This window comes from Lampris incognitus, chromosome 1, assembly GCF_029633865.1.
Source record: "Lampris incognitus isolate fLamInc1 chromosome 1, fLamInc1.hap2, whole genome shotgun sequence".
NCBI lineage: Eukaryota > Metazoa > Chordata > Actinopteri > Lampriformes > Lampridae > Lampris > Lampris incognitus.
The window spans coordinates 15,958,846-15,971,809 of NC_079211.1; the positions used below are offsets into that span (position 1 = coordinate 15,958,846).

General features: G+C 49.0%; 1 protein-coding gene across 1 annotated transcript in view; it reads right to left on the reverse strand.

The window, feature by feature from the left end:
* Positions 1–12,964, reverse strand: part of tenm1 (teneurin transmembrane protein 1) — a 231,774-nt gene that overhangs the window by 14,710 nt on the left and 204,100 nt on the right. Inside the window, exons 26-32 of the mRNA XM_056289538.1 lie at positions 9,805–9,959; positions 6,523–6,606; positions 4,095–4,289; positions 3,761–3,848; positions 1,779–1,975; positions 941–1,254; positions 101–273 (exon numbers count right to left, since the gene is read on the reverse strand). Of these exons, the coding sequence (XP_056145513.1) occupies positions 101–273; positions 941–1,254; positions 1,779–1,975; positions 3,761–3,848; positions 4,095–4,289; positions 6,523–6,606; positions 9,805–9,959 (1,206 nt within the window). The remainder of the gene's footprint in view (positions 1–100; positions 274–940; positions 1,255–1,778; positions 1,976–3,760; positions 3,849–4,094; positions 4,290–6,522; positions 6,607–9,804; positions 9,960–12,964) is intronic.

A 12,964-nucleotide genomic window follows, 5' to 3' on the forward strand; every position in this document is an offset into this window, starting at 1 on the left:
GCTTGCCTGCACATGTACCGTCACACTGTTTGGTGCCGGGCAAGTAATTCGGCCACTGTGCCACAGCATACTGACCCACCGTGCCACCAATGTGCCATACCTTGTCGGAAAGTGTAGATTGTGTCACTGGCAGACAGGTTGGTACTGGTGATGAAGTTCTCCCGGCTGGACGCCTCCACCTCAACCCGAGACCAGCGCTCCAGGTTACCGTGGAAACCGCTAACCTCGCCCGTGGGGAGGGTGATATTGGTCACATGGCCTTCGCTGTTGTACCTTGGAGAAGAGAAGCACACGATGATGTGTACGCTTGGACACGGAACGTAAGTGCTGCTCACTCGCCCGTACACACACAAACGTGCACACAAGCGCGCACACACATGCATTGCACATTCACACACACAAAACACACACAAGCACAATTCCTCTAATTTTAATCTTATTCACTTATACCCCGTGGCAAAGGGGAAGTGTCAGGTGTGATTTATACATGTAATTATCCTGCAGTGGAATTCTGACGCAGAAGTCCAGACGGCAAAGCAGAATAACCCTTGTGTGTATGTCAACATGTGTGTCATCTAAGTGTAAGGCCACAACAATGCACACACAGCTCAGCTAATCAGTCAGTGGAGAAATTATACAATCAAAAGCCATTTCCTTCTGCCTCACCAGTCAAGCAGATGTATGGAACTTACCACTAGGTGGCACCCACACAATTCACATGTTTCCTGTACTAAGAGAAGCAGCAGTTGTGCACACCAACACACAAACATAGACATGTACACATTAGCACACACACGCACACACACACGCACACAAAGAAGAAAACTGAAATGAAAGAAAAAGTAGAGAAGAAAGTAAAGATGGGAAGACAGATAAGAAAAGAAAAAGAAAGAGAAAGAAAGACAGAAAGAAGGAAAAGGAGAAGAAAAGTGTAACTTACTCATAGACAGTGGTCCAACTGTTCTCATCACTCTTGGTTGCCAGGAGACCAGTGTTCCCGTGGTAAGTGATGTGAGCGATGTCATGGCCTTGGGCAGACACCTTCCTCAGTGTCCCACTGTTGCTAAGCGACAGCCAGTACACCTGTCCGCCAGGTAGTGCCAGCCAGAGCGGCACTCCATGGGCATCTCTCCGGACCTGTAGCTCCTGGCCATCCCTGCCTTCCAGTCCAGACAGTTGTCCATCGGAGGCATAAGAGAAGTTGTACAGGTAGTGGCCTGTGATCAGGTGCTTCGTGTACAGATGGGAGCCATTCTGCGATGAAATGAAAGGTAACGTAATGAAAAATACACGACAGATACTGGCCATTCAACCCACAAACCAACAAAAAAATCACTGATCAAAAATTGTATTTACATCCACATTGGCTTTCAGATATTACTTTCTATGTTCACATGACCTACTTAGAGCTGGTGCACATCAAACAACAATATTCTTTGTAATATATGTGATCAGCATATATCCAAATGCATAGAAATCTGAATATGATACCCGTAAAATGCATGTTTTAGCAGAAATACTGCAGCATGCAAAAACCTTCTTTTTTTTAGAATTTTTTTTATCATCCTACCATTTCCAGTTTAACATTATTATGTATTCATTCATGCAGAAATAATTGTGAGGAATTTATAGACTGTTTTTTCCCTGTGGATGGACCTCAACCTGACCATAAAGCAAATATGCCAAACTACACGTGAATGCTGCCAGTTATAATCACGCCACCTGAGGTAATTCGCTGAATTAGAGTTTGGGCAGTTGGTCAGATTGCCCATGTGTACCTGGCTGAAGAGATACAGCTCCTGGTCCAGAGGAGAGCTAATTTCCACCAGTCCAGTTGGGCTGGGCTGGGGCTGGTTGGGGCTGACGGCTCGGATGCGGATGTTGCCAAGATCAGCGATGTACAGGGTCCCATTGGGGGCCACAGCCAGAGAGGAGGGCGCTTTGAGTCGAGCATCGCGGGCGTAGCCCCCATCACCTGATAACGGGGGGGATGGCGTAACACAGTGGAGACATCATCACTGAGGAATTCGCACACATTCTCTGTAAACATACTCACAAGCACGTACACTTACCTTTTCACAACCCCCCCCCCCCGTCACAGACACGGTCGCAAATAAAATGCGACTGCAAAACACAAGCTTTGTAAAAGAGTCTGTAGAGCCGCTTAAGCGTTTATCAGCTTAGTTCAGGACCCAGAGCTGTTGGGATACCATAGCTCCCCACTGGAGAAGATATGACCACCTTGATAGTGACCTCGGCCTTATCAGATGGCAGCGGTGGGTGGCTGAATGTAGTCAAATGTGTTTGGTAGCACAGCAGGCAAATAGCTGGGTGAGACCCTTTAGATGGTGACAGCAGCAGGTCTGGGGCCTCTGTTGGGACTATGAATACAGCAGGGTGGCGGTTTATCTCTTGACAGCATGTGAATTCATGTGTGCGACGTGTGTGTGTGTGTGTGAGAGAGAGCGAGAGAGAGAGAGAGAGAGAGAGTGAGGTAGAGTGTGTGCGTGTGTGTGTGTGCATGTGTGTGTACTTTCAAAAAGACTTTGTGAGTAGCTTGTATGTCTATGGCGGAGGGATGGAAGCGGAAAGCCTCTGAAGAGAGTAATCATCTGTTAACAGCATGACATGATGGGAAATATGCAAAGTATAACCCACAAAATGGGAATGGTTACAGCCCAATGGCTTGTGCCACGCGAAAGACACTTTCCCTCCATTTTCACCGGAAAAGAGAGTGATTTTATACGTCAAATTAAGTGATGAAATCACATCCTCCGGGATGTACAATAAGAGCAGGGCCCAACTGTCAAAAGAACATCTGCTTATTTGTGAGTTTCTTTCTTTACCCCTCTATCGTATCTAAGGTGCCCCATCTACGGCTTGTGCCAACCGGCTTACACCTCCAAATATTAGATGGGAGCTCTTTCATTTGCCAGCTGAGCTCTGAACTGAAGTTTCTCTTCTAATTCTAATTTGTAATGAATCCAAGCCGGAAATTTGTGCGAGGAAACCACACCCGAGTGAACACGAGCGCGTACGGAGACACCCATGAAGACGCACTCTGAAGTGGAGGTGCTCGCACGGAGGAGCAGCCTTCGGCATCGTTCACACGCCGGCGCTCACTTGTTTCGCCTCCCGTGCTCTTACTTGGACCCACTACCGTAGCTTTGCTCTGTGGGCATTTCGTGGCAGCCATTTTGTGTTTCTTCTGGCAGTAGTGCATATTTGACCGCAGAAGCAAAAAATGGTGCGGCGAATCAGAAACGAGATTGTTTTCCCTTTTTTTATTCTGCCCCCCCCCCAGAACATTTCTGTTATCTGTTTCCTGTCAATCATGCATGTCTGTATTTGTGCAAGTGTGCATGCATGTGTGTGTGTGTGTGTACCAGGTTTTTCTATCCTAACGAGGACCAAATGTTCCCATTGAAAATTCAGAAATCCCCTACCTCGTGGGGACATTTTATGGGTCCCCATGAGGAAAATGGTCCATTTTAGGGTTAGGACTTGGGTCTAGGGTTCAGGTTAGAATTAGGGCAAGGTTAAAGTTAGGGCATGCAGTTATGATGGTTAAGGGTAGGATTAAGGACTAGGGAATGAATGTAGTCAATGAGGGTGGGGGGGCGGTCCCCACAAGTATAGGTGGACATGGTATGTGTGTGTGTGTATGTGTGTGTGTGTGTGTGTGTGTGTGTGTGTGTGTGTGTGTGTGTGTGTGTACTTTATGAGAGCAGGTAAGTAAGTGCCAGATGTAATGACCCACCAGAGAAGCAGTCACAGTTGGGGTCTATCTTGCAGTCGCAGTCCGTGGGGGCTCCGGAGATGACAGAGATCTCCCCGTTAGTAGACACCTGTGGTGCGTTGAAAAACACACACTTCCTATATTGTTACACATTCTGCTATCTCCTCTGCCCATCAAAAAAAGAACTGAAGTGATAAGAAATCGGTTATAATAAGCGATAATCTTACATTTGACTATCGACATTCAAAGCACATGGTTAAAAATTGGAAAACTTCCAACTGTCGAGAGTTTTCCCCAATCAAGCCATATGGCTTTTAGGCTTGTGGAGCATCGATACAAGGATTGAATAAGTGACCTGTTGGATGCGGTTGATGCGTCTCTCATCGGTCTCGGCGATGAACAGCGTGCCCAGGTGAGAGAGAGCGATGGCCTTGGCAGCTTCCAGGGTTGCACGCACAGCCGCCCGGCTCACCAGGTGGTGGTCGATGCCTGGCACTTGGCAGTGGATGGGGCGCCCTGCCACAATACGCACCTGCAAATTCTCCGATACCTGCGTGGTTGGGGGAGGGCAAGTTATGAAGTGGGACAAATGCATTTTTTGGGGGATTTTTCTCTCTTTTTCTCCCCAATTTCAGTCGGCCAATTACCCCATTTCTGAGCTGTCCCCGTCGCTGCTCCACCCCCTCTGCCGATCCGGGGAGGGCTGCAGACTACCACATGCCTCCTCTGATAAGTGTGGAGTCACCAGCCGCTTCTTTTCACCTGACAGTGAGGAGTTTCGCCAGGTTATGGGAGGGTCACGCTATTCCCCCCTCCCCCCTGAACAGGCGCCCCGACCGACCAGAGGAGGCGCTGGTGCAGCGACCAAGAAACATACCCATATCTGGCTTCCCACCCGCAAACACAACCAATTGTGTCGGTAGGGACGCCCAAACAAGCCAGAGGTAACACTGGGATTCGAACCGGCGATCCCTGTTTTGGTAGACAACGGAACAGACTGCCATGCCACCCAGATGCCCCAGCTGTGCTTTTTTCTTTTTTTTTTTAATATGAGCTTTAATACCTCACACTACTCATCCTTGATTAATCATTTTCAAACATGTAGAAATACACTGAAATCAGAACAAAACACTTATTCTGGAAGTCTCATAAGTGATACTGTGGCATTGTTGATATAACCAATAAAAGCATCACTGGCATAACTGACAATGACCTAACTTAGTTTCAGCAATCCAAAATGGACTGATCCATTGATTTTTTATTTTATTTTTTTAGTGGTCAAGGCTTTAGAACATTGGAGAATAAATATCTGAAGTAGAACATCCATCCATTCATCCACCCATCCATCCATTATCCGAACCGCTTATCCTGCTCGAATAAATATCTTAAGCTGTTTTGGACAAGTACTCTGTCTGGATCAGGATCTATTCAAACCAGCAGTCTTGATTGCTTGACCAAAAATATATCAGACCGCGGTGGTGTAGCGGTCTAAGCGTCGGCTTTGTGCCGATGCAGTTACCCACTGGGGACCGGGGTTCGTACCCCAGTCTCGTCAGATCCAACTATGGCCGGAATGGATGAAGCAGCAATAATTGGCAACGCTGTCTTCGGGAGGAGGGTGGAGTCGGCTTGTGTTCGTCACATGAATGCGTCTTTGTGTGTGTCGGAAAAGCAGTTGTTCGGTCCGGATTCGCCTTGTCACGAAAGTGGCGAGGCGTCTCCTTCGAGACTGCGGGCCAGAGAGATGCAATTGGCGAATGCATGTGGTACGAGGGTGGGTGTTTGAACTAAAATAGGGATCGATTGGCCACTAAATTGGGAGAAAAAGGGAAAAATCAGAAATAAATTTATTAAAAAAAATAAAAAATATCAGTAATGTTTCTACCAGGGCGGCACGGTGGCGCAGTGGTTAGCGCAGTCGCCTCATAGCAAGAAGGTCCTCGTTTGGAGCCCCGGGGTAGTCCAACCTTGGTGGGTTGCCCCGGGTCGTCCTCTGTGTGGAGTTTGCATGTTCTCCCCGTGTCTGTGTGGGTTTCCTCTGGGGGCTCCGGTTTCCTCCCACAGTCCAAAGACATGTGTGTGGGCCCTGTGATGGCCTGGCGGCCTGTACAGGGTGTCTCCCTGCCTGCCGCCCAGTGACTGTTGGGATAGGCTCCAGCATAAGTGGTTCAGATAATGGATGGATGGATGTTTCTACCACTGTTGCGACACAAAGAATAGGCCTGTCAATTAAAGTCAAAGTGGTTGAAATAGGAAATATAAGGGGTGTCCGGGTGGCATGGTGGTCTATTTCATTGCCTACCACCACGGGACTCACCAGTTCGAATCCCCGTGTTACCTCCGGCTTGGTCGGGCATCCCTACAGACACAATTGGCCGTGTCTGCGGGTGGGAAGCCGGATGTGGGTATGTGTCCTGGTCACTGCCTCCTCTGGTTGGTTGGGGCGCCTGTTATGGGGGGAGGGGGAACTGGGGGGGAATAACGTGATCCTCCAACGTGCTATGTCCCCCTGGTGAAACTCCTCACTGTCAGGTGAAAAGCAGCGGCTGGCGGCTCCACATGTTTCAGAGGAGGCATGTGGTAGTCTGCAGCCCTCCCCGGGATTGGCAGAGGGGGTGGAGCAGCGACCGGGATGGCTCGGAGGATTGGGGTAATTGGCCAAGTACAACTGGGGAGAAAAAAACGGGGGGAAATCCAAAAAAAAAAAAAAAAAAAGGAAATATAACAAGAATACTTTAATCGGATGAACCCGCGTGTGCGTTGTCGATAAATGATCTGTGTACCTGTAATACAATGTTGTTGTCCAGGATATAAAGGGAGTTGTCCAGAGGGTTGATGGCCAGATCTGTGGGCCACTCTAGTCGCACCTGCAAAACACACATGCATGGACAGGCACCGCACAAACAGGTCAACTTTTATCCTCCTTCCATCCAATACCAAACGTTTTTCAGTGCAAAGAACGGACCAGTCCCCCTGCAGCCATCGCCCGTGTGTCACTCACAGCTGATACAAATAATTCCTTCTCAATAACATAGTGTTAGACTTGCTGACCCTCCCTGTTCATGCAAAGGTCAGTGGTGGGCAGGGAGCCCTCCCAGTGTTTATTCAAGACTCACGCTGGACCGTCTTGGCACTGTTCCAAATGTCAGCCAATAACCATGATCGCCGCCTGCTCAAATAACACCCCGCGTGCGACCACAGTTGGGGCGAGAAACAGACAGGACTGAGCGAGTGCTTGGCGTTTGGTCATATCTACACATGCAAGCAGGTGTGCACGCAAACACACCAAACACACACACACTTGTGTAGAGGAACCCACACACGCAGACACATACAAAGGAAAGCTTTCTCCCCCCTCTTCTCTTGGTCTTTCACTCTCAAAGACAAAGACACGGAAGCTGTGAGCCGTGTCTGAAGCGGGGACGAGGTATTATTGTGGTGGTCGGTGGGCGGGGTTGTTGAGGTGATTGATGACTCTGAGGACTGATTGGTAAATAAATGGATCATGTTAAATTGCCACTGACATGTCCAATTAAGGACTCTGTCAAATGAAGGAGAAGCGGTTTTGGACTGAAATCCTATTATAAGTGGTACAGAGATTCATCAAGAAGGATTCACCCTGTCCCGGACCACAGAGGACATGCATCTAAACTCTTCTCCTCGTGATATCAAACTTTCCAAATGTCAGTAGGTGATCGTTTCCAGATGTCAAGATGAGCTGTGTAAGAAACCTGAGCCTGCTGTGGCAAACTAAAGCTAACGCCCTGCCTTACGTTTAGCATAAATCCCTGCGGTGCTGTTTGGCTAGGCAGAGTTATAGAAGTTTCAATATTGACTTGTGGAGGATACACTGGCGCTAAATCATCAGAACAAACACAGATGGAGGATGAATGGAATTGGACGTCTGCGTCGAGAGATGCATCTGATGTGCAGGACGCACTGACAGGCAACAAACAGATGGATTGTGTGGCAACACGGGGCTCATTAGACATTCAAGAGCACCCCTGGGTATTCACCTGGACTGTTAGCCACAACGATTCGCACACAAACACATACATCGATCAGCCAAAACATTAAAACCCCTGACAGGTGAAATGAATAATTATCTGTTTACAATGGCACCTGTCACGGGGTGAGACGTATTAGGCAGTCAGTTCTTGAAGTCGATGTGTTGGAAGCAGGAAAAATGGGCAAGCATACGGATCCAAATGACTTTGACGAGGGCCAAATTGTGATGGCTAGACGACTGGGTCACAGCATCTCCAAAACGGCAGGTCTTGTGGGGTGTTCTCGGTATGCAGTGGTCAATACCTATCAGAAGTGGTCGGAGGAAGGACAACCAGTGAACCGGCGACAGGGTCATGGGCGCCCAAGGCTCACTGATGCGTGTGGGGTGCGAAGGCTAGCCTGTCAGATCCGATCCCACAGAGGAGCTACTGTAGCTCAAATAGCTGAAAAAGTTAATGCTGACTATTATAGACAGGTGTCAAAACACACAGTGCATCACACCCTGCTGCATATGGGGCCGCATAGCCCAAGACCGGTTAGAGTCCCCATGATGACCCCTGTCCACCATCGAAAGTTCCTACAATGGGCACGTGAGCATCAGAACTGGACCATGAAGCAGTGGAAGAAGGTGTCCTGCTCTGATAAATCACGTTTTCTTTTACATGATGTGGACGGTCCGGGTGTGTGTGCATCGTTTACCTGGGGAAGAGATGGCACCAGGATGCACTATGGGAAGAAGGCAAGCTGGTGGAGGCATTGTGATGTTCTTGGCAATGTTCTGCTGGGGAAACCTTGGGTCCTGGCATTCATGTGGATGTTACATTGACATGTACCACCTACCTAAACATTATTGCAGACCAGGTACAACCCTTCATGACAATGGTATTCCCTGACGGCAGCAGCCTCTTTCAGCAGGATAATGCACCCTGCCACACTGCACACATTGTTCAGGAATGGTTTGAGGAACACAATAAAGAGTTCAAGGTGTTGCCTTGGCCTCCAAATTCTCCAGATCTCAATCCAATGGAGCTTCTGTGAAATATGCTGGAAAAACAAGTCCGATCCATGGAGGCCCCCCCCTCGCAACTTAGAGCAGCGTTTCCCAACCCAGTCCTCAAGGAACACCTATCCTGCAGATTTTCATTGTAACCCTGCATAGGTAGCCCTCCTTGTACTTAACCAATCATCTCACAGCACTTAATTATGCAAGGTGTGCAACAAGTGACATAATTCATTGCTGATTGGTTGAATAACTACAAACAGGTACCTATTCAGGGTTGCAAAGAAAATCTGCAGGATAGGTATTCCTTGAGGACTGGTTGGGAAACACTGACTTAGAGGACTTAAAGGATCTGCTGCTAACGTCTTGGTGCCGGATACCAGAGGACCCCTTCAGAGGTCTTGTGGAGTCCATGGCTCGGCAGGTCAGAGCTGTTTTGATGGCACGAGGGGGAGCGACACAATATTATGCAGCCGACTTTAATGTTTTGGCTGATCGGTGTATAGACTACAGGACTCGTTCACACTGGAACGCACACAAACACATATGTCGCCCGCCGCATGTGGGTAATAAAAAGCCCTCGATAGTCTGTGGTTCATTTATAATTCATACTCTGCTTTAATACGCCTGATATCAGTCGGCAGTGTGATCTTAAGACTTCCTGATTAGGCCCGTACTGTAGCTGTCTCTTTACATCACACACACACACACACACACACACACACACACACACACACACACACACACACACACACACACACACACTCTTTAGGCTGCTTGAAAGAGCTGGCCAGCTAAACCTGGGGAAACAATTACAGACCATAAATGAACAATACATAAACATTCTAATTTGTTATAATGATCACTAAGTCTTTTTGATTTAATTAGTCTCATTAGTCAACAGCGAGCAAACACTGGAGAATCAAATTTGCTCTGAGGATAATTTAGATAACTTTTACCAAGAGGGGGCGGCCTACGGCTAAGCCGCCGCATGCAGCGAGCGCATCAGTAAGTTCTTCCTCAGACTCACTTCATATCCAGTCTGCCAGCGAATTACCTGGCTGATGTCCATGCGCGAATCACAGCTGAGCGGCTGCGTCGACATCAGTCCATTCGAGCCAATCACAGTGGAGAGCACACCCCTCTCATTAATCTTCTGGATGGTGGTGCCATCGACAAAGTATACGACTCCCCTTTTATCCACTGCGATACCTGGGTGGGAGAGGGACAGAGAGCGAATGAGCTATTTAGGTGATGGAAAAAGTTGGGAGGGTGGGGGAGTGGGAGGGGGAAAAAAAAGAGCAGAGGAGAGGAGATGCAGAGAGAGGATTCGGGCGAGGGAGAGGAATAAAGGGGAGAGGGAAGAGGACCTCAGAGAGGCATCCAACTCAGTTAGACATTCAGCTCAGCGAGCGGCTGTCTTATCAAAGGCGCTGCGCCGCAGAAATGTAATTATATTTCCATTCCAGAGCCCACTAAAGGGATTAGAACAATGCAACTGCAGGAAGAAGTTATTTGTCACATTAGATGCGAGGAGGGTGCTGCAGTGAACTTCTGACATTTGACGCCGGCACATGCGGGTGCGTGTGCGCGTTATAAACGTCCGTGCATGTGGACACTGTATATCACCCAGTGTGTGAGTGGGAAATGCCTCATACATCCCCCCTGTCTACTGTGCACAAACGGCTATCGACAAAACCTGGGTCTGCAGCTGGGTCTGCATGCGTGTGCTTCACGTATGCTTGCATGCAGCACCGTTTCCAAATGAGCACGCATCATTGTGTGTGTCTGTGTGTGTGTGTGTGTGTGTGTGTGTGTGTGTGTATGTGTGTGTCTTTGCACTCTGTATTCTTGAACTCTCCTTGCGGTGGGGCACTGCAGTGGGCAAGGAGAGCAGCCTGAAAGAGAGCGTTAGCAGAGAGCGCTAAGCCTCGTGGTCCGGGCAGGAAAGGTCAGGGCGGGCTATGAATCATCTGTTATGGATGAAGGACGACCTTCATCCCCGCCTCATCTCCATACAGAGAATAGCCCTGTGACTCAACCTCTCAGCAATAACGGCGTCTTGTCTCAAACCCCCTCCCCCCCACAGCTCTCACACAGCACGCACCTCCATTCCCCATTATGGCTTTCACTTAGCTTCTACAACAATAACCCATTCTTCATCATTCTTACCTGCCAGCCGCAACTCAAGTGGCGCACTCTAGTGCCGTTTAAAAACACATATCCTCTCCGGTTCATATTCAGTAATGCAACGCAACCATCGGCATGCCCCCTCAGTCGGCCTTCCACAAGAAATAGATGGTTACAGTCAGCCATAATGTAAGGCTTTTTCCCCCCCTTTTATTTTTTTGGATAATGTGACTCCTGCACAACTTTCTTTCTATCTATTTTATCTTTCCCCCTTACCGACCTTGTCACGCCTGCTCATGTAAGGACGTACCTGTGTTCACCCAGTGGGTCTAGGCTAACACCTGCCATTGCCTTTCCCCTCCCTGTAGTACAAAGGTCTGATCCTCCTAGAAATAGCTGTCTCAACACATGTGTGATCTGAGGCGCACACACACACACACACACACACACACACACACACACACACACACACATCGCAGTCTCACAACTACATTCACAAATGTCCTCGAGCCAAGCAACCCTGGACCGACCCTGCGAGTCATAAATCGTGCAGGTAAGGGGAGATGGAGGGAGGAGGTGGGGAGGGCCAGGGTCAGTGTGTTTCCTCCAGAGGCCAGAAGGTGAACTGCAGAGCTTTCCCTCCTGGCCCCTTCATCATCCCTCTGACACAGACAGATTACACCTCGCACGCCGCCTCACCCCCAAGCCTCGCTCTCCCAGCTTTCACTCTCCCTTCTCCCTCTCTAACTTGATCTTCTTATGATTTCTCTTTGGTCCCTGCACCCCCCCCCCTTCCCCCCATCTCTCTCTCTCTCTCTCTCTCTCTCTCTCTCTGTTCTCTCTCTCTCTCTCTCTCTCTCTCTCTCTCTCTCTCTCTCTCTCTCTCTCTCTCTCTCTCTCTCTCTCTGTTTCTCTCTCCTTGCTGCACTCTATATTAATTCTGTACTGTTTTTTCTCCCCTCTGCCTTTATATTCTTGTTGTTTTTCCTCTCCCTCCCTCTCCCCCATCATTTTATTCTTACACTATCTCTCTTTCTTGCTCTCTCTGGTTGTTTTTTTTGCACACTCTCTTGCATTTCTCCTCGGTCTGGCCCTCGCCATTGCTAACCAAATCACAGACCTTTGACCCTTTAACAGTCTCCAGGCTCCGTTTATCTCTGCCCCGGCCATTCTTTATTCCTTTCCCTCTCCGGGTCCCTCCAATTCCCCCCCCCCCCCGTCACCTACCATTTTGCATGAGGGACGTCTTGCCTCACAGCACAGCCTGATCCCGCTAATGTCTGAAGTTCCCCCCCTCACCGCGTTCCCCTCACTTTAACACTTTCCCTCAGATCAGCCCCCACCCCATCCTCCCCCACCCCCCCCACACATACTCGCCCATCCATTTCTCCTCCTATCACTTCTACCCCGGTAACCCTGTCCCTGATCTAAGCGCTCATAAATCCTGCACAAGGACACAGAAAGGCAGCCAGGACTCGCTTCCCAATACCGGCTTCCTCTGTTCTTCCTCTCCTCCCCCCCGGAAACCGCGCCGCCTCTCTTCACGTCCCCTCTACTTCAATTTACTCCCGTCCGCAGTTCTTTCTAGTCTTCCTCGCCTTTGTCTTTTGCTTCTTCTTTTTTTTTTTTTTTTCCTGACACCTTCTGCGGCACGCCGTGCCAGGATCTGCATATCTCAAGTTCACACAGGCGGCCGCTAAATAAGCCGCGCGTCTGTCACCGTGCAGAAACGCAGATCTGGGCTGACTTCACTCATCTCCAGACAAGCACGACAATCGAAACAAAACAAAAAATACAACAGCAACAACAACCCATCTCCGTTATTGCCGAGCATTGACAGAAGGATTTAGGCGTGTTTATGCGTCGTTAAAGAGTATCTTGGCGTGGTTATTGAAAAGGCTGCAGATTAACCCACATTCTCCTTGTCAGCGCTTGGATTTCCTGCTGAAGTGGGTAAAGCTGCATGCTGCATTAAGGGAATTTACAGCTTCGGCGTAGGGCCGACGGATACTCGGGAGAGAGAGAGAACATCAGAAGATTTACCATTTCTCTCTGGGTGGACCCGACGCTCCCGTACCCGTGTTGAG